We start from the raw sequence: 16,765 nt of genomic DNA, 5'->3' as shown, positions 1-16,765 counted from the left end.
CTCATCTACACAATCTTCTCATATTTGGACCAAATACTGCTGTCCCATTTCACAATGCATAACTTACATCAAAGGAATCTTTTACCTCAGCAGACCATACACGCATGGTTTTATTCACACAACTCAAGTCTGTTGATTTCTGAATCACAGCACTTGATCCAAACTGGCCCTTGTCTAATAACTGCCAAGTCAAAGGAAAGCAGCAATTTGCACCCAAAAGGGAAGCTATACTAAAAAATAATAATAATAAATATAAATAAATAAATGTAAACAACAACAGGAGAAGTATTTGCAGTTCACATCATATCTATGACACTATGACCAGTAAGTTCTAAAACGGCATCAGCCCAGCCCTAAAACCATTATGTCAGAGGGCAACTCTTAAGCAACAATTCCAGTGCCACTTTCTTTTGCCTCAGGGGATCAATGCAGATGGGGGAAAGACAAGTCTAACTACTACACAGAACCAGGAAGAGTTAAACAGCTCAGACCAAACCAAGGAGTCATCACAAAACCCTCATGCCTATTCTACAATTTTTCTAACCGTGACAACGGTCCTGCCTCTCTTGCAGGGCCAGTCACGTATAAGTTCGATACTAGGTGATTATTGTTTAATGTACAAAAGTTAGCACAAGGTGCTGCCTTTATAGCCCGATGAATGCCATGCCACCATCGAGTCATTGTCGTTGGGCAGACGGAGACTGTTGCACCTGCACTGGTGGGAAGAACCCCATGCCTGCTGATGATTGGAAGAATCCTGCTGATGTGGGTGATTGCTGTGGTGCCTGAGGAGACTGCTGCTGCTGCTGGGGTTGGTTCTGAGCCGGTGGAAGCCGAGGTGGAGGTGGTGGACCACTTGGTCCTGGAAAACCTGCCGGCATAATGTTGGACATTGGAGGCGGAGGTGGCATAGAGCCGGCCGTCATCCCGAAAGGTCCCATTCCCATCATTCCTCCAGTACTTTGACCAAATTGTTGCAGAAGTGGTGGCAAAAATGGCGGTGGAGGTGGTGCAAATGGACCTGGTACTTGGTTGATCTGCGCTGGTAGTTGCGTGGGCACTGCTCCAATCTGTTGTTGCATCTGTGGCACTTGCACAGAAAAGGGAGGAGCACCCATGTCACTGCCCTGTGCGGTTTTCTCAAGCCTAGGCCTCTTTTCAATCTGGAAGCCCAGCAGTCCTCCAGAGAGTTCTCCAGAAGGCGATCCACTATTCATGGAAGATAGTGAAGCGCCATGTTCAGCAACAAAAGATGATAAAATAGAGCTCAGAACCTGCACAGGTGCTGACAAAGATGCCAGCTTATCTGCCATTGCTGCTGCCGTTCTCTTGGGCTCATCTCCCACTGCACTGACTGTAGGGGCAAGTGAGGTTGCTGGATTCAGTGACTGTAACTGGGGAGACATCTGCCTTACTCCAGAACCCTGTATCATAGCAGCTGTTTGTTCTGTTGGGATAATCATTAGCAGACTAGAACTAGATCCTGTGCCATTTGCGACAACGGCACCATCAAATCTTTGCCTAAGTTGAATGGCATGTTCAGCCTCTGCTCGAGCAACCTGTTATGGCAATCAGATAAGGGATTACCAATAATGTCATAAGACAGCTAAAAGATTATTACACCATAAATAAATTTCAGAAAAAAAAGAAAGGAGCTAATTGAGAAGCAGCAACTGGAATCAAGACATGCATGTCGGCATCACCCAAGGCACAAAACAGAGAAATGCAAAGGCCAGACTAGAAGGATGTGAAGACCACTCTGAAAGGTGATCAAACATCTCAAGTTGCTATGGAAGCAGTTTAGGTGGGCTTTTTTCAATATAACAGGCTTAATCTCAAGGTGCTAAGAAAGAACTCTAGGTGGGTTTTCTCAACATAACAGACTTAAAGTTGTAATCAATAAATAAATAGTTCAAGTGAGCAGTGGAATTAATAAATAGTTTTAAGTGAACATGGGTTTGGCCAGGTAGGAATCAGAACTGGCAAGAGGCATACTTGTGCCATAAAGGTGCTAGATGGCTCAGACAACACACATGCTCATGGCTTACTAGTGCAGGTGCCATTTATGAAAACAAGAATTCAGTTGGGAATGAACGGATTAGGTCTCTCCACTTGAAGTTCTACACATATCCTCTAATAGTACCCACTTTCATAGCTGTGGACGGACATGATTGCAAGGAACAATAACAGATGAAAAGTCAACATGCAATAGGGCATAAAGAATAATTCTTACTTGCAACTGGCTGCGAAGAATTTCTGACTTTGACTCCTGTTATAGAAATAAGAAAGACAATTTTGAAAAGCATGAGTCATATGTAACTGAGATGGAACATTTGGAAGATAATGAAAGTGTGCATAAGACCTGTTCAATGAGAGCTTCTTTTAATTGATTTATTAGCGATATCCTCGCCACATCTACACTTTCAAGTTGTGAAATGCACTGCTTCAGGATAGTTTCCTGTCCTTGAAGATCAGAAATCATTGTTGAGGCAGGCTGATCACCTTATGAAAAAACATGCAGACCAAAAAAAAAAAAGCAGAACAGATAAGAATGGTGTCAAATTTTCTTCCACAGCAGATATCCACAATGTTAATAACTAGTGAGCAAGATAAATCCTTACCTTTGGTACTAGCATCGTCTATATTTTTCTTTATCTTTTCTAGAACACTAACAGTACTCTTACATTTGTTCAAAGCTGTGTCTTCATCAAAATGTTGATCAAGCACAGCTTGGTATGCAGTCACAATCTTTTCAGGCATACCACCAACAGTCAGTTTCTACAGAAGAATTCAACAAGTTAATACTCTCATAAGCAATTCAATATGTTTTCACCAAAAAAGGAGAGTGATATAGGATAACTAGCAACTTACTTTTAGTACTGTACTGGAATCCTTCCTTGCAACTTTGGAATTTAAGGGCTTAGAGCTAGGATTTGAATTATTCTTATTCCCATTGTTATCGAATATAGGAGGGTTGTCACCAAAAATGCTGTCTTTCAAACTTTCAATACGGGTTCCAAAAACTTTGCGTTCATCCCAAATTCCTATCTGTAATTCCAAAAGATAAGTTAGAAACAATCTTTTTATTCTGGATTTCCAAGAAAAAATGAAGCAAATCAATTAGCCATCAGTTATCCAGTATTTAGTCTAGTTTCAATAAAGTATCATGTCCTATTGGTGCACATTATCCCGGCAGATTTTGCAGCAAATTTCTTTACACAGTAAAACTATGATTAAAATTGAACGACCCTTCCAAATATTTATAACATCAGAAACACCAGTGGAAGAAAACCTGAATCACTGCTTCTGGCAGATGAGTAGCAACTTACCAAGCAAGACAGTGTTTAAGAAAACAAGATATTCATTAAACCCAACACTATTGGAAATGGAGGAAATTAGGCTACAAACTAAAAGGCTAAATGCTTTACTAATTGATTCTGTTCTAGTTAGTTTAAGCTCTCAATTTCTGTACATACAATTATATATACCAAAATCGAATGCACCATGGACATGACCATGATCATAGCTTCAAAAGACATCAGAGCAAACAAGTACTATCTGGAATCCAGAAAAGTGCGCCAGGAGAGTAATAAGGATATTTGAATAACATAAAGCAACTAATAGCATATAACTCCAATAGTTTGCTACAATTAAACTGAATTGGCCATTGATTCAATGGTACTATAGTACTTTAATTGTACTAAAACATTTAGGTCCTCCTGCATTCTTGGACAAGGCTCTAGAACAACTCTAGGAGCTGCTGCACTGCGAAGAATTAATCTCATCATAGTGAAACAAGATAATACTTACTAATCTCGCCACTAGTTTCATTCCTTCTTCTCCCCCATTTTCGTAGACATGTTTCAACGATCTGGGTAAAACCCTCCAGAACTCATGCACATAATCTCCTCCTTTGCGCTTACTGTTTTGCAAGATATCATTTGATAGAAATAGGAATGATATTTTCTTATCCTCTGTTGCACTACTGAACTGCTTTTCCCATGTGTCTACAACCCTTCTGGCCCTCTTGCGGTGAAAAATGCACCATTGTGAAAGTGCTGCATAAGGGTTAAGGAATACAAGAAAGAACTGCTAATGCAATATTTAGATGCAAACTTACATAGGAAAAATATAAAATTCTAATTAAATTTGACATATGCACAGATAGAGGAAATGAGGAAATAAATAACCAATTTGGCCATTTATTACTTAAAGCACACAAGGTATATAAACCACAAATTGAGTCCACCAACCATCAACATGAAAAAAAGGGGGAACATAGATACTTGGTATTATATAGGTGCCATCTATGAACTCTACCTACCCTGTAGATTTCCACTGACGTGTTAAAAGTTCTGCTGTTTCCTTCCAATTTTACAGTGAGTGTCATATTAAATCTCAAGAAGCAGAACATGTTCTGAGGGAAACAAATAATAACATTGCTCATAAAACCTAAAGTTTAGCTGTGGAGATCAAATTAGGTGAATGTAAGCGTGTAAGCGTGAAAAGTTAACAAGGAACAAGATCATTTTTCTTCTACAAGGCACAAATTGTTAGTATGTTTTGATATTTTATATTTCTAAGAGACACAGCAACATATGCAGTATATTTCATAGCAACTTGCTTAGAAATGGATGGCATATACCACATATGGCATGGAATTTCTCATGCAGAAGCAAGCACATTGATATCGAAACAATGATACGATTTTTACTGCATCTGTACATCAAACTCCAAAAGTATGCCCCGCAGAATGTGTTTATTTATGCAATAAGAGGTCATATATATCCATAATGTAAAAGGCAAAGTAGTTTTGAGAAATACATTTTCAGCGCAATAAAATGCTGCAGAATTTGTTTTGAACACGAAACAGAAAAATAGCAGCAGAATTCCATAAAGATTGTTCAAAGAGCTAACCAAAAGTAAAACAGGCTTACTAGTTACTACCGTACTATTGCATAAATAACAGCAACCAGGGGGAAAAAACTAGATAGCAGTTAGAATCATATGACTAAAACTTTAGGTCCTTATTAAAGGATGTGGCATATAATTGTTCTGCTCCATTAATTTAGTGAACAGGATAGCCAGGATAGCAAAAATAAGTACCCAACAAGCAAGAGACATATATAACCTAGTAATTACTGATAAAATGTAGACTCCTAGGAGTTCCTGTTAAGATTTCCCATTTCACAAAGGGGACAGCCTCAAATGACAATGAAAATCATATATATACATCTAAATGAAAGGCAAAATTGGGAGTAACAAAAAAAAAATAGTCCCAAGAAAGTTGGGGTTGGCTAGAGATGAAACCCACCCAACAAGAGCCACCAACAAAAAACTATAAAGAAGTAAAATGAAAAGGGTATTAGTGGCATAGTCATGGTGATAGTACTAGTAGTAAAAGGAGATTAGTAACCTAGCCCTCACCATTCGAGCACGTGAAAGTTGATTTCTACGCGCTTATATTCAAGGATAAAAAAGAATAAAATGAACTGCAGCACCAAAGCTAATTAGAAATCCAGAAAATGTTGCATGACCTATAAGAGAAGCACTTTTCTCAAATAAACTACCGAGAAAGGCACTAAAATCAAGAGAATTTTCAGGGAGTGCAGTAACATAAACACATTAAATTCATACACAAGAGGATTTATAACTTCTACCCATGTGCACCAGCACACTACCAACAACACAGCAAGCACTGTACGGAGCTAAACAAAGAAGGGTAACTTCGTGTGCACAATGGATCTCATAGCCAGTTCTTACATAGGCATTCCAATTTGCAAGTTAGGGCTTTACTGGATATACTAGATTAACCGAAACAGGAAGAAACAGCCAGGAACACCTAGAAGTAACCACGGGAGAAAAACAAAGGATACTCTGAATGCTCGCCGCTGTGTTGTTGAGCTTGTTGAGCTTATCAACAAGCCTCTCCTCGCTGAAGGAGCCGCCGCCGCCGCTGCCGCTGCCGCCGTCCCTCGTTTCCACGTCTACACCCGCCTTCGCAGCAGCCATCACGAAGTCCCCAACTAATTCAACTTCCTCGCGGATAGGCCAAAACCCAAGATCGAGCCAACCTTGTGCGCAAAAATTCAGAAAAAGAATACATCCCAGAAAATCAGAAATTTGGGGATTGTGGTGAGAGATTAGAGCTCGGAGTTCTCAGCGGAAAGATGCGTACATCGGTGGCGATGAGCTCGAGCTTGGCGCCGCAGACGAGAAGGGGGAAGTGGAAGGGGAAGCACGAAGCAGGAGGGAAGACGAGACTGAGAGGGTTTGGTTTGTGGCTTCCACCTCCACCCTTTCCTAATTTCCTTCCCTTGGGTGTATTTTTTTTCTAGTTTTTCCTCTTTTTTTCGTTTTTCCTTTTCTTTTCTCTCGCACTGAATTTTGCTGTGGGAGTCGGAACAGGAAGGGTTTTAAAAGGATCACTGTAGTGCTTTTGGAGGGGATCGTGGGCTTAAATATAAAAAAAACAACGCCTAAACTAGGGCCAAAAGAGGGGCAGCTAGCGATAGATATATTAATTCTACAGACGGAGAGGGAAACCACCATCACGTGAGCGTCGAAGTTAAAAGAGGAATGCTTACGATAGGATTATGCGCTATAGATTTAAGAGCGAAGGCAACGTCACGCGAAGAGTAAAACCTGCTAGTAGAATTTGTAATATTATATTCTACGGGTGGAGAGGAAAACCACCATCACGTGAGCTCCAAAGTTAGAAGATGGATGCTCACTGTAGGATTATGCGCAATAGACTGAGCGAAGGCAACGTCACGCAAAGAGTAATGCCTGTTAGCAGAATTTGTAATATTATATTATGCGGGTGGAGAGGAAAACCACCATCACGTGAGCGTCAAAGTTAGGAGAGAAATGCTCATGGTTGGATTGTGCGCCATAGACTTAAGAGCAAAGGCAACGTCACGCGAATAGTAACGCCAGCTAGCGGAATTTGTAGATATAAGGGATTGTATCTGTGGGCTTAGAAGGAAGACACCGCCAAGTGAATGCCAAAGTTAGAAAAGTGGGCTGCTAGCGATAGATTTTGTGTTCAGTAGGCATAGAGGGAAACTTCCTTCACGTGAACGCCAAAGTTAGGTCAGGGATGTGCGCCATAGAATTGCGCGCTATGGAGTTAAGAGGTAGCCAACGTCATGTGAAGAGCAGGGTCTACTAGTAGCTTTTGTGGATATAAGGGATTACATCTATGGGCTTTGTAGGATGACACCGCTGCGTGAATGCCAAAATAAGAAATGCAAGGGCGACTAGCGATAGATTTCTATTCAGTGGGCATAGAGGGGACCACCTCGCGTGAAACGTCAAAATTAGGGGAGGAGTGCCCGCTAGTGGGATTATGTGTTCTGACTTTAGAGGGAAGTCGTTGTCATATGGAAAGGAGGGCCTGCTAACGGCTTCTATGGATGCAAGGGATTATATCTATAGGTTTAGAGGGAAAGGGAAGACACCGCCGCATGAATGCCGAAGTTAGAAGAGAGGGTTGCTAGCGATGGATCTATTTTCAGTATGCATAGAGGGGACCACCTTCTTGTGAACGCCAAAGTTACGTTAGAGATGCTCACGATAGGATTATGTGCTACAGACTTAAGAGAAAGACAATGTCATGTGAAGAGGAGGGTCTACAAGGGATTACATCTATGGGCTTAGAAGGAAGACAATGTCGTGTGAATGCCAAAGTTAGAACACTAGATTTGTGTTCGGTGGGTGTAGAGGGGACCACCTTCACGTGAACCTCAAAGTTAGATGAGGAGTGCTCATGATGGGATTATGTGTTACAAATTTAGAGGGAAGCCATCGCCATGCAAAAAGGAGGGCCTGCTAGCGGTTCCTATGGATACAAGGGACTGTATCTATGGGCTTAGAGGGAAGACACCATGCGTGAATGTCAAAGTTAGAAAAAGAGGGCTACTAGCGATGGATTTGTGTTCAGTAGGCGTAGAGGGGACCACATTCATGTGAATGCTAAAGTTAGATCAGGGATGCTCACGATAGGATTGTGTGCTATGAACTTATTAAGATAGGAAGCCAACATCATGTGAAGAGGAGGGTATGATAACAACTTTGTAGATACAAGGGATTGCATCTATGGGCTTAGAAGGAAGACACTATCACATGAATGCCAAAATTAGAAAAGCGACATCTGCTAGCAATAGATTTGTGTTCAATAGGCGTAGAGGAGACTATCTTCACATGAACGCAAAGTTAAGGTTCGGAGTGCTCTTGATGGGACTATGTGTTACAAATTTAGAGGGAAGCCATTGTCATGCAAAAAGGAGGGCATGTTAACAGTTCCTATGGATACAAGGGAATGTATCTATGGCTTAGAGGGAAGACACAACGCGTGAATGTCAAAGATAGAAAAAGAGGGCTGCTAGCGATGGATTTGTGTTCAGTAGGCGTAGAGGGGACCACCTTCACGTGAACGCCAAAATTAGGTCAGGGATGCTCATGATAGGATTGTGTGTTATAGACTTATTAAGAGAGGAACCAACGTCATGTGAAGAGGAGGGTATGCTAATAGCTTTGTAGATACAAGGGATTGCATCTGTGGGATTAGAAGGAAGAAAACTTTCACATGAATGTCAAAATTAGAAAAGCAACATCTACTAGCAATAGATTTGTGTTCAATGGACGTAGAGGGGACCACCTTCATGTGAACGCAAAGTTAAGGTTGGGAGTTATGGCAGAACCGTCTAATCTAATGCCTCCCAGGAGTATTTGTCTTCCATTAGACACTAAGTACTCAAGGGATGGCACTAAATTATGTAGTTTCATCGAGCACACCCCAAGGGAGAACCCAAAAATCCATATTTTTCTATCAGGATCACAAATGAGAGAATAAAGCTTACAATATTCTTAAGACATTTCTTACATCACTTTCCATGCAACATTAGAGTATAATATTTATTGTTTATAACAGCATAATATAACCATGTTATCAGAGTTTCAGTGGAAACAAAATCATTTAATGACAAGTTAAACATTAACATGATGATCCGTTATATACATCATAACAGGTTATAAGTTTTTCGATTATAAAACATTTTGGGTGGAATTTTCAAATAAACTCTATGTCCGCAACGTTAAGGAAATCCTCACTGAGCCCACCAGGAGGTCCCCCACACAAGTGTCAGCTCTAGCATCCACCTGTCACCTGAAACAAGGTAGAACAAACCCTGAGTACTCAATTGTACTCCCAAGACTTACCCATCAGGAGGAAAGAAAAGACTCTAAGGCTATTTGGCTTGTGGGTTTATTGCATCTGCAGCAGGCATTACTATGCTGCATCCTTATATTCAATTTTATTAGCAGTCATCATTAGTTCATTAACTAATCATTCTATGTAAGCACATGTGCTACTTTCAAGCAGGTGGTAAGCAATCAGAATCATTTTGCCATCTTTCATATTTTAGTTCTTACTATGGTGCTAGATCGTAGACAAGTCGTATTGTATTACACGGTGATTTGTGTATCAATGTATCCCAGCTGAGTACCCCAAAACACATGCCCCGCTTGTACCCCAGACACAAGCAGGACCAACTCACCTGTTGGGTTCATAAACTCAGGGTCCCTTGTGAGCCGGCTTCCCAACAAAGGCTTGGCCCAAACAGACAAACACGCAAGTATCTGAACAACAGGTCAGAAGGATGATTCAATCATCGACCAGAAGGTCTGGCCGAGGAGGAGCGACGCCCATTTTCCGACTCTAGCCCACCTCTCCGACCGGAGGGGCTCACTTCATTCTCCAGCGCGCCTCCGGACGGCCTCTCCAACTAGAAGGCCTAGCCAAAGCACTACTTCCGACTCCGACCCCATGTCTCCTACCGAAGCACGTAAAATCCTGCTGCACTGCTCTTCTCCGACTGGCGCAATCAGAGCCGACTGAGACCAACCGAGCGGGGATGCCCGCTCGGAAGGGGCCAGGGAACGAACGGAGAAAGCAAGGCAAGGCGCACAAGTCAAACCACGATACCAGGGACTGTACCCTGTACACCTGCAGAAACAGTACTCTACAGCCTCCCTGACACAAACAGTGTTGTAGGCGTCGACATTTTCCCTATAGTATTATGGGCGCCATTAACTCCCATACGATAAGGCTCCCCCCACATGCCTTTGGGCATTGATAATGTTGTGGGCGCCGGTATTTATCGTACCAAATGAACATGGTGAAACTCCTCACATGCCTCTAGGCATCAACAGTATAGCAGGTACCGACATCTGCCATACCTGAACAAAACAATGGAACCTCCCACATACAACCGACATGCAACAGTATTGTGGGTGCCTACCATCATCCTGTACCCACCGACGTGGGCAACAAGGCTTAGAAGCATAGGTTTTCTCTCCCTCTCACATGTAAGGCTATCCCCTTCATCTATAAAAGGGGATGCACACTCTCCCAACAGGCAGGTGAATCCAGGTTGATCAAAGTCATTCTAGATTCATTAGATCGATTAAGTTCACTAGTTCACAACCACAGAACTGCTAGGTTCAGACCTCAAGCACATGCTTGAACACTTAGCTCATAGCGGAGCTCCTATCACTCTCGGCCCTTCCGACCGGAGCCGACTAGACCTCTTGTACCCCCCCCCCATCTTTCTCCTTCTCGTTTGTAACCCCACAGCAAACTTCGAGCACCTGGGCTCAGGAATAAAGTCACCAACTGACTCAAACTGGACGTATGGCACGTTGCCTGAACCAGTATAAACCCTGTGTCATTGAGTGCTAGGCCACCTCCGATCACAACGTACGGCAAAACTACAAATATTTACTTGTTGGTCACTTTCTGCACTGACAGTTGGTGCCGTCCATGGGGAAGACGTTGTACGTTCAACACTTTTTGGTCATCGGATGGCCCACTTTTCCGCCACCTTCACCATGGCGGGCTCAGGTGATTCGATTTGCTTCGGCTCACTGGAGTTTCTCGTGCTCCCACCTATTGGGATGTGGGTTCCACCCGTCTTTGCGCCATCCCAGGCCTTTCTCCTTGAAAGTCTAGACTTCATCGCCGACCAGCTCAGCATACTACACCTCCGCGAGGAGGCACTTGTTCCTGCACCCGTCGGAGGGGCACCCTCCATTGGCTCTGGGATGCACGACTTTGACAACGCGGCATCCGCGCTTCATTCTGAGCAAACTCTCTGCTCAAACCCCGTTGTGAGTAATGTACATGCTGTTATTTACTTACTATTCTCTATCTTCCGCCGATTACCCGAAGGGACCCCGTTGTCCCCGACGTGACCGTCATACGACCGGTTCCCCTATGGCCTCACGTCTCCCATGGACGCGTACGCCCGGGGGCTCTGAAGGATGTTGGCGTCACCCCCTCTCATGTCCGAATTCGTGGGGATGGCGAGCTATGCTCCCACCTATTTCCTCGACCTCATGGATGACAATGTTGAAAGTGACGGCTCCAGCATCGGTGACATGGCGCCTAGCCACCGTCCATCCCAGGAGTGTGCTATGGCGGATGCTCCAGGACAGCCACCAGTGGTAACGCAATCCTTGCAGACTCATGCCCCTTCGGATCCTCATGCGGAGACCCCTGATCTTGCATGGGAGCACGTCGAGGAACCATGACAACAGTGGCTGCACTAGCCACCGACTGCGCCAGCACGCTTGGCACACCACACTGCACCCCATGCGCACAGACTAGCGTGCGGCACCCAGGGTCATGCCTGTTGGGTCCAGCGCAACACCATGGATAGGGGGAATGATTCCCCATAGTTCGCTTGGGCCAATCAGAACATCGCCGCTGTGGCAATGTTTCTGCGCAGCCTCCCCGAGCTGGATGACTCTTAGGAACAGGCGATCCATCGAAACCTCTGGGCATCAGTGGAGATCGCTGCCATTCAACAGGCGGAGAGCTCCATATCATGACACCGACTCACAGCCTCTCTCCCCGCCAGGGGAATGGGGACGCAGCAGACAAGTTGCTCCACCCGCTCACCGCTACAACTGTCGAGTGCGGCACAAGAGGTCACACCCATGCCTCGTCTTGACTTAACAAACACTCCGCATCAACCGCCTGCATACGTGCAGCTCGGGCCGAACCGAGACACACACAGCAGCGACTAGAGTCCTAGCCTTGATGGCCCGAGACCACGGACCTTTGACTAACACCTCTAGCAAGCGCCGCTCCCGTCGCGCTCCAATGGAGGCTGGGCTAGAGGCAAGGCCAAGTGCCAAGATCAGGACTAGGGCCCCTCCACGCAGAGGGGGAAAAAGAACAGAAAAGATCGCCGCTGATCGACCAACTCCGCATTGGTCACCACGGTTGATCACATAGGCAAGCAGCCCTAGCAGGCCCCTCTGGGCCACTGCCACGAGCTCATGGAGAGCCCACGCACTAACCACGACTACCCCATCAAACACCTCTACAAGGACTGCGAGCTCCTCAAGCGCCTTCTGTGGTAGGCCAGCGGGCCAAAGGAAGAAAAAGGCGAAGAAGCAGCGACCGAGAAAGGGGGCGTAGCGGGCAAGGATCCAGACGACTAAAGGTTGAAGTGATCTGACCAGATGCCTACCGACTAAAGGACGACAACGACGACATTCTCACTGAATGCTTAGAACAGCTATGTCATTTTCTTCCCCTAAATTTCAGTCTTAGCATTGTTTACTTAGCGTTTGCTCCTATAAGAGCACCCCAACCCAAACACCTTTCGGTCCGGGTTGCTCGGGGGCTCCACGAGGGTGCACTACTACCTCTCTTCTTTTTGTTTACTATCATATGGTGAAACTCCTTCCTACCTAAACAAAAGGGTAGTTTGTTCCTTTAATTTGCCTTACATAACTTTGCTTTAAAACATTTCGACCAATCGCACCCCGCCTTTACCTACGGCTACGAGCAGCTGAGCCTCACGGGCCACACCCTGAGCTCCCAAGGTTATAGCCTATGGGACAAATGGGAAAGTATGAGAAAGAAAGAATAAAAAACAAAATTATGCTAAGGGAAAACTAATGAATGAAAGGGACAAGCTTCCCCGAATGGAGTGACTCCATCACAAAAAATGAAACCGACTGTAGTCATTAAGTACACAAGAATATTTACGCAGGGGTTCCCCCACAAACTTAAACTTTTTACATCTACTAAATTACTTATACTTTACAAGCTATTGGGGCAGCTCAGCGGCATCTGCTGTCGGTGCGACCAGCGAAGGCTCGGGCTGCTCACTCCCCAGCAGGACGACATTCGGCATGGTTGAAGCCGGGGCAATGTCCACCTCCGACCTAGGCTCCGTGCCATCCGCAGGCTGGGCAACATCCTCCCGATGCACGCTTTTGGCCATGTCTTCATGGCGGACGTCCATCACCCACTACATAGAGACTTGCTCTACCACGAACCTTGCGTGCGGTAGCAAGCTCTCCCGAGCGTTTGGATGTCCTTCGTGCTCAAGCCATCAGCGTACCCGCTGTAGATAGTGGCAAAGTCTAGGTTCAGGTGGTACATCTCCACCGAGGTCAACACCCCCAACGCTCTGTAGAATAGCCCACTTGTGATAAGGTCCTGGACCATATCTAGGACCTCCGCCAGCTGGACGGTGGGTGCACTAGTGCTTGGTGCCGACTCAAACACCTCCGAGATGACAAGCTGGGCAACATTGTAGATCTGGTCAAGTTCCCCCTCAAGAGCATGTCGCTCTTCACGGGACTTAGCCAACTCCTCTACATTTTGGCTGAAATATGCCTTGATCGTCTCTAGGTCCCGCTCCAGTGACTTCACCTTTCTGCCCAGTTCTGAAAGAAGGGCGACAGGCTTAGAAATAGGTTGAAGGAAGAGACCAACACAACGAAAAACAGAAGAGGTACGTACCAACATGGAAGTTCTCAAGGGTGGAGAATTCCTCCGCCTGCCGGGCCACCTACTCGTGTAGCCGGGCACTCACCTCCTCTATCCCCATCACCCGGCCTTGAAGCGCGAGCACTTCCTGGTCTGCCTTCGACCAGGCCTTCCGCTCCGACTCCAGGGCCTTCCACGCCAACTCTAGGGTGTTCCGCTCTGACACCAAGGCACTCCGCTCTGACTTGAGGGTCTCCAGGGATATTTGGAGCACCACCTTGGTGTCCGCTAGGGATGTCCGCAACCCTACCTTGGTCTCCGCCTAGCAGGCCTTCACCGCCTCAAGCCCCCACTTGGCGGCGGTCGCTAGCTCTGCTGCACGCTGCCCCTCTGCTCGCTCCACAGTCACCTCAGCCACCCAGTCCTAGGACTCACGAAGAGTGGCCTCTAGCTGACGCTCAAGCTCCACCACCCAAGCATGCTCCATCCGGAGGAAGTGGGACTTGCGGGATGACATCTCCTTTAGACCCTACGGAAAACAAGCATGCTGAGGAAACCAACAAGAGATTCAGAGGTCAAGGACAAATATGGGAAACTCACCTCCGTGGTAAGCTGCAGGTCGACCTCAACTAACTGCTGGGTGGACTTAACCCGCTCCTGGGTGTCCTCGAGCTTCGCAGATAGGTTGGCGAGTTCAAACACCATGGCGAGTCCTTTCCCCCCAAGGTTGTCCTAGAGCTGACACTCCTAGGAATCCCGAAGGATGAACCGCACCTTTGCTGGGTCCTTAGGGCAGGGCCACTCTAGGTCACCCTCCGGTAGCCCACTAGAGGGCCTGGCCTCTGACTGAACCATCGCTAGCTCCTGCGACAACACCGGTAGCTCCACCATGTCATCAGCCTCGTCATCGGACAGGATATCCACCACCTCAGTCACATGGGCCGCCGCCGGGCATTCCGACTCTATCCCGGCCACATCTTCTCCCGACGCCTTCGGCTTCGACCATGAGGGTGAGTCGTGTAGCCCTCCACCCGGCGAGGCAGGGAGCTCGGTCTTCCTCTCCTCTTCTACCACAGCTGGTGGAGGAGGGGCCATGAGAGTTACCTCTAACACAACCTCCGCCGTTAGCACCGGGATCACCGCTACCACCACTATACCAGCAACCAACCTAGGGGGCACCACCCCTAGAAGGAAAGGGTTTACTGCCGCCACCCTGTTCCCCTCGCTGCTCGCCGTGACACACTGTAGGGTGGGCCTCCAAGTCTCCTACATGGGGGTTGGGGCGATGCTCAACCCCGTCATCGCCCGGCCACTAACAAAAAGTGTAGGTAAGTCACACTCCAAAAAAGCACAATAGCAAAAGATCGAAAAGAAACAAAGAAAAACATACCAGGAGGTAAGCGGCATGACCCTGAAGGCAAGACCCAACGTCGATGGGCCTATAGGGCAAGGACCGCTCCCAAGCTATGACCCGTGCCCTCTCACTTCAGCCAAGGGCAGAGTCATCCTAGCCAAATCTTGCCCGACCTACGCATCTCTGCGACCCTTGGCTCAGGACTCCTTGACCGAAGCAGCTAGTGGGGCATCCTCCGGCTGCAAGTCACGCATTGGCACCGGTCCTGGCGACGCTTGGGTGCCAGCCCGCTCCTCGGACCACCTGGCTTGCTTGGCTACGTCCATGGTAGGCGAAGACAAGACCGGCAATGCCACCGAGGGGCATGGTGACCGCATTCGCTTCGCCTCCCGTTCGTCGACAATGTTCGCGCTCACCGTGCGCTTCCTCAGCATGGGAACCACCGCGCGCCTCTCCACCTCCTGCTCATCACCAGTGGACATCGCCGTAGGGTCACGATGCTCCACCGAGGTCACATTGACCTCTCAACTTTCCTCCACCTCGGAGAAAACCATATCATCCACATTCGTGGGATCCTCTGATGTGAGCTCCGACTCGACGTTGCACCTACGTTCCCCAGCCTTCACATGCCAGGTGATCTCTTGCTCCTTCTCCTGCTTCCATGAACCTCCTTGGTTCTCTTCTTCTTCCTGGCATCCACCGCCTCCTTCTGGGCGGCCTGCCAGGCCACGCCCTCCGATCCCTTGGGAAGGTGTGTCCGGGACTTGTAAACTCTAAGCCCCTATGGAACGGGTGGCTTGAAATAAAAAAAATAGGAAAGCAGAGGAAGAAGCATGGGCTAAATAGAAGGTAGCATACCAGTCTAGACATGATCGCAAAGTTGAAAGGTGCGGGCTTCCCATCGACCTTCTCTTTGGGCTTCAGCTGCAGCACCCGGCAAAGGCGACTCCAGACCTTGTCGTCCAATCGCTCCTCCGGCGACGCACGGTCCGGGTCCATCGGGTCGTTGTACTTCGACATCGGCTGTGACCTCTCCGCCAACAGCGCAACCCAACGGCGGTATAGGGTGAGGAACACCCGCACCCCATCAAGGTCGTGCCACATGAGCTTCTAGAGCTCCTCCTCAATGACCCCCACCTTATGCTTCTCCCAACGGGCACAACCCCATGACCAACTATCCTGCTTCTCTGGCCTCTCACCGGTGAACACCGGGAACGGTGCCTCTGCCGAATTCCTAATATAAAACCACTCCTCGTGCCACCCCTAGTTGAAGTCACAGGGGGTGTATGCAGGATATGAGCCTCCCACTCTTGGTTTCCTCTGCAGGGCAAAACCCCTAACCGGTGCGACCTCGGCTGGATTCCCCACAGTCAAAGCTCTCCCAGAGAACAACCACCGAAAGAAGTCCATGTGCGGCTCCATCTCGAGGAAAGCCTCGCAGACAGTGATGAAGCCGGCGATATGCAGCACCCTCATTGGATTAAGGTATTGCAGCTCTAGACCCCACTCATTGAGGAGTCCACGCAGGAACCAGTGCACGGAGTATCCTAACCCGTGCTCATGGAAGGTGAGAAAGGAAACCATCTTGTCAGGCCGAGGCTGTAGGAACTTCTCCC

The 16,765-nt window shown here is 47.0% G+C and overlaps 1 protein-coding gene across 1 annotated transcript; it reads right to left on the bottom strand.

The window, feature by feature from the left end:
* Positions 1 to 247: 247 nt before the first annotated feature.
* On the bottom strand, positions 248 to 6,289 carry LOC136508442 (UPF0400 protein C337.03-like). The gene is made up of 8 exons (XM_066503118.1): positions 6,179 to 6,289; positions 5,877 to 6,074; positions 3,811 to 4,058; positions 2,872 to 3,048; positions 2,622 to 2,778; positions 2,363 to 2,502; positions 2,234 to 2,269; positions 248 to 1,559 (listed from the first exon to the last, which is right to left on the bottom strand). The coding sequence occupies exons 2-8, from the start codon at positions 6,010 to 6,012 to the stop codon at positions 678 to 680; spliced, it is 1,776 nt and encodes a 591-aa protein (XP_066359215.1). The 5' UTR covers positions 6,013 to 6,074; positions 6,179 to 6,289; the 3' UTR covers positions 248 to 677.
* Positions 6,290 to 16,765: the final 10,476 nt, after the last annotated feature.

The sequence above is a fragment of the Miscanthus floridulus genome, chromosome 15 (genome assembly GCF_019320115.1).
Source record: "Miscanthus floridulus cultivar M001 chromosome 15, ASM1932011v1, whole genome shotgun sequence".
NCBI lineage: Eukaryota > Viridiplantae > Streptophyta > Magnoliopsida > Poales > Poaceae > Miscanthus > Miscanthus floridulus.
This window is presented reverse-complemented; position numbering and strand designations above follow the sequence as displayed.

Excerpts from the sequence above, each read along its gene's own strand:
- LOC136508442 (XM_066503118.1), bottom strand. The coding sequence starts at position 6,012 with ATGGCTGCTGCGAAGGCGGGTGTAGACGTGGAAACGAGGGACGGCGGC. Across the intron at positions 3,049-3,810 it reads TGAAACTAGTGGCGAGATTA|ATAGGAATTTGGGATGAACG; the intron begins GTAAGTATTATC and ends TTGGAATTACAG. Across the intron at positions 2,779-2,871 it reads ATTCCAGTACAGTACTAAAA|AAACTGACTGTTGGTGGTAT; the intron begins GTAAGTTGCTAG and ends ATTCTTCTGTAG.